This window comes from Berghia stephanieae, chromosome 10 (assembly GCF_034508935.2).
Source record: "Berghia stephanieae isolate SIO BIC M18660-M18661 chromosome 10, UCSD_Bste_1.3, whole genome shotgun sequence".
In the NCBI taxonomy this organism is placed as follows: Eukaryota; Metazoa; Mollusca; class Gastropoda; order Nudibranchia; family Aeolidiidae; genus Berghia; species Berghia stephanieae.
Window position 1 is genome coordinate 23,019,324 of NC_088369.1, and position 16,053 is coordinate 23,035,376.

At 36.8% G+C, this 16,053-nt stretch overlaps 1 protein-coding gene across 3 annotated transcripts in view; it reads right to left on the reverse strand.

Moving 5' to 3' along the window:
* The window catches only part of LOC144980834 (phosphatidylinositol 3,4,5-trisphosphate 5-phosphatase 1-like), a 149,816-nt gene that overhangs the window by 22,770 nt on the left and 110,993 nt on the right, over positions 1-16,053 (reverse strand). For all 3 annotated transcript variants that reach the window (XM_078928682.1, XM_078928681.1, XM_078928680.1), the window contains 9 exons: positions 12,536-12,650; positions 10,941-11,096; positions 8,357-8,459; positions 6,874-6,948; positions 6,013-6,168; positions 4,186-4,318; positions 2,927-3,124; positions 1,644-1,840; positions 914-1,031 (listed from right to left, as the gene is read on the reverse strand). In XM_078928682.1, the coding sequence (XP_078784808.1) occupies positions 914-1,031; positions 1,644-1,840; positions 2,927-3,124; positions 4,186-4,318; positions 6,013-6,168; positions 6,874-6,948; positions 8,357-8,459; positions 10,941-11,096; positions 12,536-12,650 (1,251 nt within the window). The remainder of the gene's footprint in view (positions 1-913; positions 1,032-1,643; positions 1,841-2,926; positions 3,125-4,185; positions 4,319-6,012; positions 6,169-6,873; positions 6,949-8,356; positions 8,460-10,940; positions 11,097-12,535; positions 12,651-16,053) is intronic.

Sequence of the window (16,053 nt, forward strand, 5' to 3'; positions counted from 1 at the left end):
ATATAATTTTTTTCGAAAAAAAAGTTGCCCGTTGCTATGGAAACGACGCCATATTGGAAAATAAACAACAAATCTTAAAAAGTCAAAGGCTTTTTTGTTTATCAACCGATTGTCATAATATTTTGGCCAGAGGTAGAAAATAGGAATATAAAGAGGCTCTAGAAGCCCGATTTTTTATTTTTTAATTAGAAACTTTAATAATTAAGTTCAAAGTTATTACTCGATTATTCCCCTTGAAAAAAGTTACATAATTTCAAATTACTCATAATTTTTTTTTTTTCAAACATCCGGCTCCTAGAGGACCTGCGTATTTGTATGACACTCATTTGTAGAAAGTTGAAGAAGATTGGTTGAAAACTGAGGGAGGAGATAGGTCTATAGTGACGAACATTGCAGTTTTGAGAAAAACGCATTTGAAAGTCAAAGTAAACGAATTTAGGGAAAAAATCTCTTCTCTCGCTATCTGATTGGATTGTGACAACATGACATAATTAAGAACAAAGTGATTGGTTGTCGAAGATAGAGGAGAGTTTTTACTTTTCATTGATATGTTTTTGCCTTTACTTGGTTATAAAGACTATTTGATATTCTTTCATAAAATCAGTCCACTGAAACTAAAAAGGGGCAGGATTTAACCATACTATGGGTCACAAAATACGCTATTTTGAGTCGAAAAAAATGAAGATGAAGTTCTCATGCAATTTTTTATGCAGACAAATGGTCACGTAACAACATCCCACCAAAATTTAATTTTAGCAAACTGGGTCAAAATTCATCATTTTTAATGTCGCTCCCTCCCCCCCTTAAAGGTAACTATAGCGACTACAATTTATTTTTCTCCTAAAAATTACGAGTTTTCAAGTTTCAGAGTTGGCAGGTCTGTTAATGACAAGTTTCACACCAATTGACCTACCTAATGCATTAGCGATGCCTGTCCTCACATAAGACTTCTGTACATGACTGATCAAGTTCTTGTTTCTAGGGTTGACAAACACCAGCGTTCTCAAACCCCATAAGGAACAAGACTCCACCTACAGAAAAGAAAAGAAAATAACTGGTCATTCTAGTTGACAATGTATTTTTGTTTACTGACCTTCTGGTAGCTGTGGATTGGAACATGTAATGTGCAAAAATGTAATTACAGAACAAAATACGAAACACAGAATGTTTCGGACTCAAAGCACTTCTTCATCCAATGGCAAAAACAGTTAATATAGTAATAATACACATAATATAACCCAAAAAGGCTCGCTGGGACCTTTTCTCTCATCTATCTCATGTATGCATTGAGAACAACCATTTTTATTGATTTGTTGTTGGCTGAGGAAGGGTTTTGAGCCAAAAATGTTCCATGTTTAGTATTTTGTTCTTTTCTGAATCTCAAGCTGTCATACTCATTATTATAGATTACTTGTATTTTTATTTGAAGGCACAATTTCAGGGTTCATGTCTCGTCTACATAATTGTTACTGTTGGCTTAGTAATGCACTTTGGTGTATACTGCTCTATGTTAAATCTCAAAGTTAATTTCCAGCCCAATGACTAATATTTAAACATTTTGAGTAGGCCCCTCCATATATATTGGTCGACGTGTAGCATCGTTATTCTAGCTAAAAGACTAAAAAAAAAAACCCCAAACTGACCAGATGGACATCCAGATTGAGAGTTGCCTTGAGAGCAGCCTTGATGGTGTTGATCCAGTCCTTCTCTGTCATCCCAGACTCCTGGGTGCCAATCACGTACACGTCGTGGGGAAGCCTGGACAGGGTACGGTCTTTACTCTTGCCATCACCACAACACTTCAGCCAGTATTTCAGCGATTCCACTGGGGCAGATTTACCTGGGATTCATTACAAAGAAAATATAATGTTTGTCTTAACTCTTTCAGAGCCATTGGCCGTAATGTGTGGCCAGAGCAGCATCTGTTCTACTGGCCAATGGCCGCAGTGTGGCCGGTCTTGAAAGGCAGAAACAATAATGTAATCCAATCCAACTTTCTATAAAAGTATTATCAATTGAACCAATGGCATCATTTCTTTCATCAGAACATTCAATTGGCCCAAGGGGGATATTTTAATTGAGATTTTGCACCAAATTCGAATGTCACTTTGTCTTAGCTTGTCGTTCCCATGCTGCCTCAATCAGGTGTCAGCCATTTTGTGATGTAAATGCAAATATAGCCTCAGCGCTGAAAGAGTTAATGTCACAAGTAAAAATGATGGTATGTAATAGGCTGTTTAAGTAGCCTGTGTTGTGGGGAAGCCTGGACAGGGTACGGTCTTCACTCTTGCCATCACCACAACACTTCAGGGATTCCACTGGGGCCGATTTACCTGGGATTTTACACAAAGGAATAAAATTAGTCTGACAGTCACATACAAAAGTTATAGGAACTAGTTTAAGTTTAACACAGATGGGGTCCTGATAGCTCAGTAGGTAGAGCACTCACACTATTTTCAAATGAAAAGGATCCATCCTGGGTGAAATCGAGATTTTATTTCTGAACCCCCCCCCCCCTCCCCCTGTCCATCCAGCTGTGATTGGGTAGCTGGTTCTGTTGGACCTGGTGGAAAGAACTTTGCGATAGACTAGCATCTTATCCAAAGGATAGCCAGCAATGGCTGTAGTCCAATTCAAGTCCAAATAGCTCAGTTGGTAGAGCACTAACTTCACATGCAAAGAGTGAAGTCGAGATTTTTTTTCTGACCCCTCAGTGATTGAGTAGCTAGGTTTGTTAGATTTGGTGAAAAGTACTTTGTGATAGACTAGCTTCCTGTCCAAAGGCTAGCAAGCAGTTACTATTGTCCATTTCACAACATATAAACCGGGATAAACTCCAGCTCCAAATCTGAAAGACTACTTTTAAAAAAATATAAACTTTTCAATATGTGTAAGAAAAAAATGGAACACATTAGTTTGAACTCACCCATGTTCCATGTCCCGATAAAAATGGATATGTTGTCGATGTCTTGCTCCTCCGAGTGTAACGACTTCATCTGTCGTATCTGAAGACAGAAGCTCTCCCTGAGGAGAGCCGACTCAAACTGATATGTATATTTCTTTTTGTTGTTGAAGATGACGTGGAGGCGACTGTTGTCTGTCGTGTTTTTCACCAGTTGAAGGACTGGAGAGATAAAAATAGATATAAAGTTATCAATCGTATCTCTATAGGAAAGCGCTTCATCACACATCAGCACATGGTAAATATTTGATTAGGTCCAAATTTACAAAACAAAGAAGCATTTAGAAGCTAAAAATAGACACTTCTAGATGATGAAAAAGATCCCAATAAAAGTCCTTCTAATCTCAACATAAGGCTAGGGAAAGATTTTGAACAGTAAATTTAAAACAAATTGGTAAGCCAAAGATGTATTTATTTTTATTGATTTTTATGAGTTTAATATTATAGTGGAAGGTGCAAAACAACATGGCGCAGGATGGTGGAAAAGGAGAGGAAAGAAACTGGATGGTACTCCTGGCAGAGGGCCAGAACTGTAGCCAAGGACGAGAGGAAATGAGAGGGAAATGTCCAGGCCTTATGTGTCCTGGTGCTGAGAGATTAAAGGTAAAGGAATATCATATTGATAACTGACAAGAACAACTCACAAGAGGCTGATGATTGCCAAGAAAGAAAAATATCTTCTTCCACAAAAACATTTGGCAACATTTGCCTCTTTACCTTAAGGCAAAGGATCTCACATAAGATTTAATCAAAAACAAACAGAGTTATTCCTGGACAAGTACAGAATACCTCATAGCTGAAAATATAGGCATAGTGATACAGAACATAGCCTAGCCATGGTTTACATGTCTCCCACCAGACACTGGATAAGGGATGCAATGGGGAAACGTGGCTCAGCGGTACGGTCTTTGCTTCGTACCCAAAAGGTACTGAATTCGAATACCCACTGCGTTGTGTTGCCTTGAGCAAGTCACCACTCCCTATCTCAGTTTACAGCGATGCACTGCGGCTGACGTCTGAGTTATTCCAGTCTTCCCTTGGAATAGACCCTAGAGACATTTTTCCCCTATGGGATGAATAACGGGAATTTTATGTATTATTTATTTTATTCAAAGTTAACTCTGAACTAATAGTCCAAATTTTCTTCTTTATCTGACCTTGTACCATTCTCTGATTTATAGAAGTATTCTCTTCAAACAGGCCTATGAAAATGCGTTCCTTACTTTTATCATGACTGAAGATGTTACTCGAGTCCAGATTATCCTTAGAGGGTTTGACAGCAAAGAACCGTCCCTGGTGAATGTCGATGGTCAGCTTTAACTTGTAATTTGCCTTGCCGTGTTTCAACACTTTCACCTTTTGGCGGGAAGAGGGGGAGGGGGGAAAGAAGGGGGAGGGGGGGGGGGAGGAGGGAATAGACAACAAAGCACATGAAAAACATTATTTTTGTCTTTGTTTTTAACAAATTGTTTACATTCCTGCTAAGAATGCCTGCATCATAGAATCTTTTAATAATAATAATAATAATAATAATAATTAGAATAATAATAATAATAATAATGATAATAATAATAAATAATAATAATAATAATAATAATAATATAATAATAATAATAATAATAATAAATAATAATATATAATAATGATAATAATAATAATAATGATAATAATAATAATAATAATAATAATAATAATAATAATAATAATAATAATAATAATAATAATAATAATAATAATAATAATAATAATAATAATAATAAAATCATAATAATAATAATAATAATAATAATAATAATAATAATAATAATAATAATATAATAATAATAATAATAATAATAATAATAATAATAATAATAATAATAATAATAATAAAAATTATATACTTTACTCATCCAAAAATATCAAATTCGTTTACAGACGTGGCATGCATAAAAATGTATAAATATAAAATTAAGACTTTATGGTGACAATGTGTGTGTAATATTAGTTTGAATTGTTGTATCTCATTTCAATTCCAATTCACTTACTCTGTATGAAACAAAGCCCCAATAGGCCAAGGTCTTGAGAGGTAAAAATCAAGCATCGTTTTAAATATTCCTCTCAATAAATGTCATTTTAATAACTATGAGTGTGTGTGTGTGTGTGTGTGTATGTGTGTGTTTGAGGGGGGGAGGGAATTGGCTATGACTCAGAAGGTCCCAAGTTTGAGTCCTGCCTCATGCATTTTCTTTTTTTTTTTCCCTTGGGTAAGATTACTGATTGTTTTGTTTGTTTGTTGTTGCTTTAGGTCTCTTCCAACACAATTGAGGTTATATGAGAGACCGCTGAAACAAAAAAAAACAAGCAATCTAACAAAAATGGTACAAATGTAAATCAAAATCATAACCTAAAGATATCATAAGCTAAATTATAAATAACCAAGAACAAACAGGCAGAAGATTTACAGAAAAAAAAATATCCCTGTCAAAAATACAATCACAAACCAAAGAAGCAGGATAGGCTAGTAAAGAGAAGAAGAAACGACATCACTATCGGATCGTACACCCATGCGAACATCATAGGTATATGATTCAAGGGTGATGCTCCCATCCAACCACCCGGTAAGATTACTGACCCCCTATAGGGAATGAGATTAGCGGAAGAGTAGCGTCCCTTGATTGGACGTCATCGGCGGAGTAATTATTAGAGAGAGAACGTCATTTGATTTTGCGCATGCGTCTCTCGTCCTGGCTTCCGGTGAAAGCGGCATGAGACACTTCACCGAAAGCAAGGACAAAACCATGTTGACGTTCTCTCTGTAAGGTGACGTCCAATCAAGGGACGCTACTCTTCCGCTAATCTCATTCCCTATATGGTCACTTTGGACAACATGGGTGATTCCTGCTAACATCAGACATTTGTTCAATGGATTCTCTATATTCCTTCATCGAGGATATCTTCAGATTTTTTTGATTTTTTGATTTTTAAATCACCTTGTCATCACTAACTCTCCCTGATTACATTGGTCTCTTTATAAAAGCAATTTGAATGAAATTCCTGCAGCTACAAACCTCAAAAGAAGACAGGGGGATGGAAACGCTAGAATTTCTCCGAAGGGCAACGGGCAGAAAAGACTTGTCAGGGCCAGTAACTCCAATTTGATCAGAGTCCGGGTAGGCATAACTCTCCCCTTCCTCTTCCTTACCCTCCTTCATTACCTCTTGAGCCTGAGAATTAAATCAGTTGTGAAATGAATAGAGAGAAAATAGATGGAAACGAACAATAATAATAATAATAATAATAATAATAATAATAATAATAATAATAATAATAATAATAATAATAATAATAATAATAATAATAATAATAATAATAATAATAAAAATATATACTTTATTCATCCAGAAAAAAAATGAAATTCATTTACAGACGTGGCATGCTTAAAAATGTATAAATATCAAGTTAAGAATTTATGGCGACAATGTAAATATATGTGTATATATATATATATATATATATATATATATATATATATATATATATATATATATATATATATATATATATATATATATGTGTGTGTGTGTGTGTGTGTGTGTGTGTGTGGTCCTGTGGTAAGACACTCGCTTTCGGATCGGAAGGACCTGGGTACGAGCCTCGCTTGGCGCATAGTTGAGTACTTGGAAAAGGCTCTTTACTCACATTCTCTTACCGTACTCAGGTGTAAAATGAGTACCTGTCCATTAACAGCATTGTCCCTGTGTATGTATTATTGCCTAACAGGCGTGTTGTCTCGTTCTATGTATTACGTGTTACTGTTGGTCAGGGATCCTTTGTAAAGCGCTTTGAGCACATTTAGTGGATATTGCTCTATATAAAATCTCAAGTTAATTTATCTTTTTGTTCTAAACATCATATTTAAAGCATCCTACCCTTTTCTCCAAGGCTTGAATTTGGGTTCGGCAATTTTCTAATTTGGCTGCCATGAAGTCGATGTAGGATCCAAGCTGTAGGAATTCAAACACGGGAACAATAAATGTTATTGGAATAGATTAAGAGACATTTGTACCTACGTACTAGTATGAAATCAGAAAGAGAACTTCTAGAAAATATATCTATTAGGAGAAAGAAGGAAAACTATTTTAATCAGAATCGTGTCAGTGCATGACATAATCAGTCGGAAGGTGAAAATTCTGGATTTACATTCTTTTGCATTTTCTGAAAGAATTTTTTCACCAGAGCATTTTAATATTTATTTGAAGTAAATCGGGTGATTTTTTCATGAAGTTATGGTCAGATGTATGGGAAAGGTATCCAGTAACTTTTCTCAAATTTCATACTTTTTCAACTTGACTAGATGTAAAACATATTTTGAAGTGAAATTAAGCTTTCATATTTCTGGAAGATGTACAAAAAGGGTTGATTTAATCATTTATGACAAGAACTCATTTTAGATAAAAATTGACCTTATAACTAAACTTAGCAATATCTCAGTTCAAACCTTTTCACCATCCGACTGATTATGTTATTCACTGTAACAATTTTTTATAATTGTTTTCATCCAAAAATGGATGGTGAAAAGGCTGATCAGGATTGTTTTTAAGTGAGATGATTTGTAGAATCTGACATGGAGACAAAGACAAAGGGAGTCAATCTGACTCATAAATAAGGGAACAAGACAAAACATTAAAAAGTTTGTTTTGTGTCTTGTTCATTTATTTATGAGTCAGATTCACTCCCTTTATCTCTATCTCCATTTTATTGACTCAGTTAGACACCTCTAGTTTTTATCAATCTAACACGTCAGCCATTGAGCCATCCAGCTCCACTTCTCAATGACCATTGAAGACCTCAAGAGAAGAAAAACATACCTAGTCACTATTTTGTCAAACCTGAATTACCCCCCTTAGTTTATTCTGTACTTATCATAGTTTAAGACGGTATTTCTATCCCAAGTATTTTTGTTGCAAAATTTTGACGTTTTGCTAAAAATTCCCATATATATGTGTGGTTGGCTAAGAAAACCTGGAAAGATGCACAAATTTCATAAATTAAGTTATGTATACAGTGGTGTAGACCACATCTTTCTGATCATTTACGACTTTTAATTTTTTTTTCTGTCTATTAGAACCCAATTTATAAATTTTTTTCTGAATAAAATTTGTTTCTTCGATTTTGGCTCATACTCGAATCACAGTTTGCCGCATCTTCCCGGGCTTTCTCAGCCAGCCTCACATTTGATGAAGCTTTGCTCGAAATACGTTCATTCATTCTCTTTACAAGAAAAACTTTCAGGCTTTTGGATTTTTGTATGGTAAGTCTGTAATACAAAATAAAACATTAAAAAAAAAAAAAAAACAAAAAAAAAACCCAACCCAAAAAAAACCCCAAAAACATTTTAAAAATCAAACTGACCCTGTCCATGGGATTGGATGTGAGGGTTTTCCGTTTGTCGTCATCTTCCTTGGACAGCATGTCATGGCACATCGACAGTTTGAGTAGAAACACATCCAGTTCTCTGAAAAACAAACCATTATATGATAGACGTGAAAGGAACTTCATTGCCTTTTTCACCCTGGGTCAGGGTATAGGCCACAGACAAACAGTTTCCATCCTTCTCTATCCTGAGCTAACTTTTTTATCTCATTCCAGGTCTTACCACTTCTCTGTATATCAGCTTCTTTAATTATTCTCCATGTTCCTCGTGGCCTTCCCCTTGACTTCTGCCCTGAGGGTTCCAGTCCAATACTTTCTTTGAAAGAATGACTCAACTATAACAAAGAAAGGAACTTAATAAAAATAAAAAATAAAAATTCCCTTTATTCATCTCCAAGGGGAAATTTGTCTTTAGGGTCTATTCCAAGGGAAGACTGGAATAACCCAGGCGTCAGCCGCAGTGCAGTGCCGCGAAATGAGCTAGGGCTAGGTGACTTGCTCAAGGCCACACAATGAGGTGTGTAGTCGAACTCTGTACCTTTTGGGTATGAAGCAAAGACTGTGCCGCTGAGCCACACTGCCCCCCTGTACACTCATACCCTAACACCAACTGAGCTGTGACAAATGATTCATTTTAAAATATGAGGCGGAAAATAAATTAAACAACCAGAATTCATAGTTTACTGTGGACAACCGAATCGGGGGCACTGATAACACAGTTGGTTAGGTATAGACTTCACACCTGAAGGGACTGTGTGTCGATCCAAGGTGCAGTCAAAAGAATTTTTCTGACTCCCCCAGTCTACCAAATAACGATTAGGTAGTCGAGTCTGTTAGATCTAGTGGAAAGTACTTTGTACTCCAATAAAAAACAAAAAACAACTTGAGCATATATACAATATACAAAACGTGCTCAAAGTGATTTACAAGAGGTCCCTAGCCAACAGCAACACTTAACATGTAGAAAGAGGCAAGATTCTTGCAAGGTGATGGTAACATTTTATTTATACAAAGACAATGCTGTAATCTGCCAGAAACTCATTTTACACCTGAGTACATTGCAAGAATGTGAGTAATGAGCCTTTTCCAAGACTTGATTTTGCGTCACTCAGAGCGTGACTCAAACCTGGGACCTATCCGCTAAAAAGCGAGTGTCACAAGACAAGACCACAAACCTGCCATAGCAAGAGATTGATAATGTCAGTTAGACTTTGGAAAATGGAATAAACCCCGCCCAGTCCCATGAGCTACTATGAGTCTTAAGGACTGTTTATTTTTGTTTTTAAGGTTTTTATGGCGCTTGCAACACATTTAGGTCATATCCAAGCCAGTAAAAAGGAAGAAAATGGGATTGTAAAGACATTCTTGATGTACAATTAAAAGGACTTGAAGAAAACGGAAGACAAAGGGGAATGGTTCAAATAGGGAATAGACGTAGATTCCAAGAGCACACTATCAAAGTACTTATTTTGAGATCACCTAAAAGTCTCATCCAGACACAAGCATAAGATACAATTAAGACGAATATACTCAAATGTTTACAAATCCTATGTTAAAAATATAAAAATAACAGTGCATAACAGAGAGATGATTTATAAGGAAAAAAATATCATCTCCCAAAACTATAACTATACATTCGACTGTTTCCCTCCCAGCCAAGGACTCTGGCCAGGGTCAGGACAAAACCAAGCAATCTCATCCCAAGACAAAGACAGAAAGCAATTTAGACCTGTAAATGAGCTCTATAAAAATTGACTGAAACTGAAACTCTTCGTAATTCGTCGTAGCGATAAAATCCAAAGAATCAAAATGAAAGGTAAACAGCAAGCTCACTTGAGCAAAGCAATGGCAGAAAACTAATTTGCGCGGGAATTAATTAGGCTACTTACCATTGTTTCTTATAATTAGGTACCCAATCAGTGAAGAAACTTAGAAACGGTCAACCAGTTTGTTTACAACATGAGGTAATCGAGAATTGTTTGTAGCAATCATTTAACTTTCGATTTGAAAGTGTCTACATAACGAACTTCCGGTGTTCGAATTTTTCTTTTTCATACTTTTCCTGTCCTTCAAGTAAATGTGGTCAATTTTGGCTTAGATAAAACAGTGAAATTTATCGCTCGGCGGCTCAGTTAAAATTGGCTACGACAGGTTTGGAAAGTGAAAAAATAATTTCACGAAGGCTGTGTGAAAATACACTGAGGTGTGTTCAGACACGGCAATTCTAAAAAGCGTTGCTAAGCCTTGGCAATATATCCATCGTTAATATAAACGGCCCATGAGCTATGCGTGGCGCTGTGGAACATTCCTAATTACAGTCAATCGACTACGATTCATGAATTCTTTCTTTATTCAATTCTTTCTTCCCTTTTTAAAAATATTTGAATTTGACGAATTGACTGATTTCAGTTAATTGACTGAGAATTTACAGGTCTAGCAATTGGAAAACAGACACAGGGGGATAGAAGACACCGCAAGTACCTCCCTGACCACAATGGTATGTCGGAAACCCCAGCCAGTTCTTAAGGACTACTGTAAACAACCAAATCCCAGTCATGCCTACCTTTGAAGACCTTTGCCAGCAGTAGCTATTAGTTTCTGGAACTCTGGCATGTGATAGGTCCCTCCTGTGCTGGCAGTTCCTTCCTCTCTGTTGGCGTCTTTCTCCAGGCCTTCATCCACGTATGACTTCATGGCATCCACAAACTCTCCATCACAACTAGTAATGAACAATAACAATGTGAAATTGAATGTAAGCTTCAATTTAATAATATATGAAAACAGATAAAATTGACGTTTCAGGTTTCCCCTTTAGCTTCCAGCAGCAACATTTACATTACATTACATCACAACTAGATACATCAAAAACAATTTTAGAGGAGTCGGAGGTAATGCTTATATATAAACTTTCACATTATACAATTTTTGTACGGGATTAGTTGGTGATATGAAGAAGTTTATATTATATTGCACACAGAATAAATATATATATATACATTTATATAGCACACTTCCATGGATTATCCATGCTCAATACCTGTTATATCCTATAAATAACTATCCTCAATGTGTATTTTTTTCTCTCCTCTTCTTTCAATTCATAATCATACAACACAGTATATACTATTTGGTTAACATAGCATATACTGTGTTTTTAAAAACAATGCAGTATAGAATGTAATTTGTAAGTTCTACCATTGAGTTGTGTTTATATGTTGAATAGAAAATAACTCGATCGGATCTTTTCCGTTATCCATAATCACCTTTCATCTTTTGATCTACACAGGGATGCCTTTTGCTACAATCAGAAAAGCCTGAACATTTTTCTTGTAAAGAGCATATATGAACACATTTCGAGTAAAGGTTCCCTTCACCAAATGATAGAAAAGGACACATATCCATCTAGCTTACCCTTAACTGTTGCCTTTAAACAACCAATACTTTCATCTTTTAAAAAACAATCCACTCACCAATCCTGTTGTCTGAAGGAAAAAGACCGCATGTTTACTTGTAATCTGTAGCGACATACAGTACAGTCTATTTCCTTAAGACGGTAGAACAACTGAAAAAGGTCAGCCGGAGAATTTCAAAAAGCCGGTTTTCTAGCATTATCCAGAAAAAGTTCATCCCTGTCTACATCATTCAGACAAGTGTAAGCAAATAATTCGAACCAAAAGTCCTGCTTGTCATGGAGTAGGCAATAACAAAAATAACACGTAACCTGCACTGCCTAGGTGAATGTGTGGCTATGTGGTCTAGTGGTATGACACTCACTTTCGGATTGGAAGGTCCTGGGTTTGAGCCTTACTCGGAATATAGTTGAGTCCTTGGAGAAGGCTCTTTACTCACAATCTCTCACCGTATTTAGGTGTTAAATGAGTACCTGGCCATTAACTGCGTTGTCTCTGTCTGAAAAAATTATAATATCGCCTAACAGGCTTCATGTCCCGTCCTATATGTTAAATGTTGCTGTTGGCCAGGGACCCCTTGTAAAGCACTTTGAGCATGTTTAGTGGATATTTCACTATATAAAAGCTCAATTTTCTTTTTTAATGAAGCATCTCACAGCAAGGGAAAAATGTTGTGTGTATCCAGACAGCTATTGGAACACACTTGGTTCAGCCTCTAGCAGCCATGGATAGCCGTCGTCACACATACCTGGATAGGTCAAGCCTGGCAAAGTTGTGTAACAGTCCATACTTGAGTCCCTTGGAAGTCGTGCTCTTGTCTTCACTCGCCATGTCATGACGAGGCTCATCAAAATCTTCATCCTCTGTTGACAAAGTAATAAATAAATAAATAAATACTCAAATAAATCAATAAATATATAAAAAGTGTGTGTGTATATATATATATATATATATATATATATATATATATATATATATATATATATATATATATATATATATATAAATCAATAAAAAAAATAAATAAATAAATGTATAAAGCGTTAAAACTCCCTTACTATAACTTTATACTGCCACTAAATTTTATATTGACATCATTGTGAGCCAAATTGAATTTTAATTTCCTTGGACAATAAAGTCCTATTATAATTACTGTATTTAATATCTATGAAAATCACCAAAATTAATATTGTTTTTCTCTGGCCCAAGATTTGCCAGCTTAAATGGTCCAAGCACCTACACCAAAAATGGACACGTCCACTGGGTGTGGCTCAGCTCAACTAACGTGTGGTCTTTGGTTCGTACCCAAAAGCCACCTTACCCTGGCTCCCCTTGCGACTGACACCTTGGTGATTCCAGTCTTCCCTTGGAATAGACCCTGAAGACAAATTTTCCTCTTGGGGATGAATGAGGGGAATTGTATTGTTATTATTTATTTAATTGTTTTCTGAATGAGACGTCGAGAAGCATCGAAATAAATGAATTGGAGTCAAAAGTCGTCCTTCAGAGCCATTAAGCCCGTGGAGCCAGGGTTATCCGTTTCTATAGTTTGAAATGGGCAATTGCAATTACATGCTACCGTTTGGATAGGACGCAAAATATTTTCTGCCAGATATAGATAGCACTCCCATCGGAGGACAGAGGGGGTTGGAGAAAAGTCTCAACTTCACCCATGATCTATCTCAGTCCCTTTGCATGTAAAGCAATTGAGTTATCGTGACTCCCCTCCTTCCCCCCCCCCCCCCCCCATGACAAGAAGAAGAAGGTATCTTTTGTCAATTTTTGTTTGTTTGTTAAAGTTTATCAGCACTCCGTCTACACTCCACTTATAAACACGCCCAATTTTCTGAAACTAGTTAAAAATTACAAAAAGAAAAAAGAAAACGACCATAATTTGTTTTTTAATATCAAAGATTGACAAACAGGGTTATCAGAAACCATCAAAACACTCTGCAAGTGACACGAGTGTCGGGTCGGATGGTTTACACTTGACTATTCCATGGTTACTCCCCTTGGCCAAAACAATGGACACCTCAGTGATGACATGGACAAAGTATGTCCAGTCATCAGTGCTGATGGTCACAAAAAAGGGAAAAAGGAGGAAAATTATGAATGGTTTTCTTTACGTCACATGCTTACGTCACTAACCCCCACTTTGAGAGCCATTGAGATGATAAACTACTCTAGTTATCTTCTGGATCGTGGGGAAGCTGCACCAGTTTGTTTCACTACACATCAAATCTCTCAGAGCCAAAAAATTTGATTGAGGAAAATGTCTTTTTTTAAAGGAGGAAATTCCTCCTCTGACACAAAAATCGCAGATTTCTGGGGATCTGAGGAAAACCATCTGGAATGACTGTCATAAAATCGAGAGTGATAACAGTAGGCATGCTTAGCAGCTCATGCAATATGATGGATGGGGCAGGTGGTCCATTTGTGGTGACGTGGACATCATGCTGGAAGCTGGTAAGGAAAGAGTAGAGTCTGTCACCAGATGTGGTCATCATCAATCATCAATCCAGACTGTCATTTTGTGTTGTTTGTTTTTCGGAGTGGCTATTCGTCAGTACTGACCCCCAGGCGCTGGCACCTTCGGGTCAGTACTGACGAACAGGCACCGGCGTCTGGGGGTCAGTCCTGACTAATACTATTACTTGTACTGATGCCAATTGGTCAGTTCTGACCTGGCCACGGGCGTTGACGGTACCAAAATTATGGAAAAATGCCATTTTTAAAATAACTTGCTCTACGACAAATAAATCAGCATTTCCTGTCCCATACTAGTCGCAGGGAAGCCCTTGTTTTCACTAAATCTTTTTGTCGGTTTACGTGAGATTTGTTTAATAAATATATCAATTAATTAAACAAGTGAAATTGTCCAATCCTGAGAAAAAGACCAAATTTGGTGTTGAAACGCCAAACTGGAAGCCCTATATTTCGGTTCATCCAACGCGCATGCTCACTGCACTGATGCGTGGCGCCAGAACTGAAAGTGAAAGCTCTTTCATTGTCTCGTCTTTCTTCATTCCTGTCATTTGAAATTCGGCTTGCTCGCATCTTACTGAGACAGGAAAAGTAGAAAACGGTAAGGGCTGCCTGAAGCCGGTGATCGTAAAATACTAACGAAAGAGTGAAAATGAAAGGCTTCGTATGGGAACAAAACAGACAATGGACGTTTCGGGTACAAACCCTTCATCAACACAACAATACACAAATAAACGTGGAAAACAAATAAAATATAATGAAAAATAACTTGTATCGTCTGTACTCAATGGTGGTTGCAGTATGAATGAAATGTTAGCGTGGGTAGAGGATAGGGTGCCCCAGGGGGTGATCTGATTGATAAGAAAAGGTCAGCGTCAGGGAACAGAACCTTCCAGAAAATAATGGAAGATAAAAGACATATAAGTAGTAGTAGTAGTAGAAGTAGTAGTAGTATAGTAGTAGTAGGTAGTAGTAGTAGTAGTAGTAGTAGTAGTAGTATATAGTAGTAGTAGTAGTAGTAATAGTAGTAGTAGTAGTAGTAGTAGAAGTAGTGGTAGTAGTAGTGAGTGGTCATAGTAGTAATAGAATGGACAAAGTATTATAAAAGAATCGTAACAGGAAATATTATATAACACATTTTCCTCTATTTTTCTTTAAATTAAGCTATAACGAAAATATACGGGGAAAAAAAAAAATAAAAACAAAATAACCCAAAGAAATAGAATGGACAACATAAAATAAAAAAGAATCTTACGGTGGCTTGAAATAACGAGTCATATCGTTGCCCCAACGGCATCTAACGCGTTAGAAATCAAACTTATCTAAGTGACCAAGTGTTACTGTGTGCCATCGGATAAGTTGGCCTGAGAGCCTGGAATTTTAATTGTTTTGTTTTTTTAATGGTGACGAATAAGTGCGAAGAGGTCTTTGCGCTGACGAACAGTGCTGATCAATGGTGGGCGGTGGCACAGACCGAAGAGAGGTTGTCTGTGGGCGGTGGCACCTGTTGTTCAATACTGACCAATAGACACCAGGTTATTGGTCAGTACTGACCTCCAGGCACTGGCGTCTGTTCGCCAGTACTGACCCGCATGTGCTAGCGCCTGGGAGTCAGTACTGACCAATAGCCCTAGCCTTTGTTTTTAAGGATTTTACGGCGCTTGCAACACATGTAGGTCATAACAGTGCCCGTAAAAAGGAAGAAAATGGGATAGTAGAAACATTCCAGATGTACAATTAAAAGAACTTGAGGAAAAAGTAAGACAAAGGGGAGTGGTACAA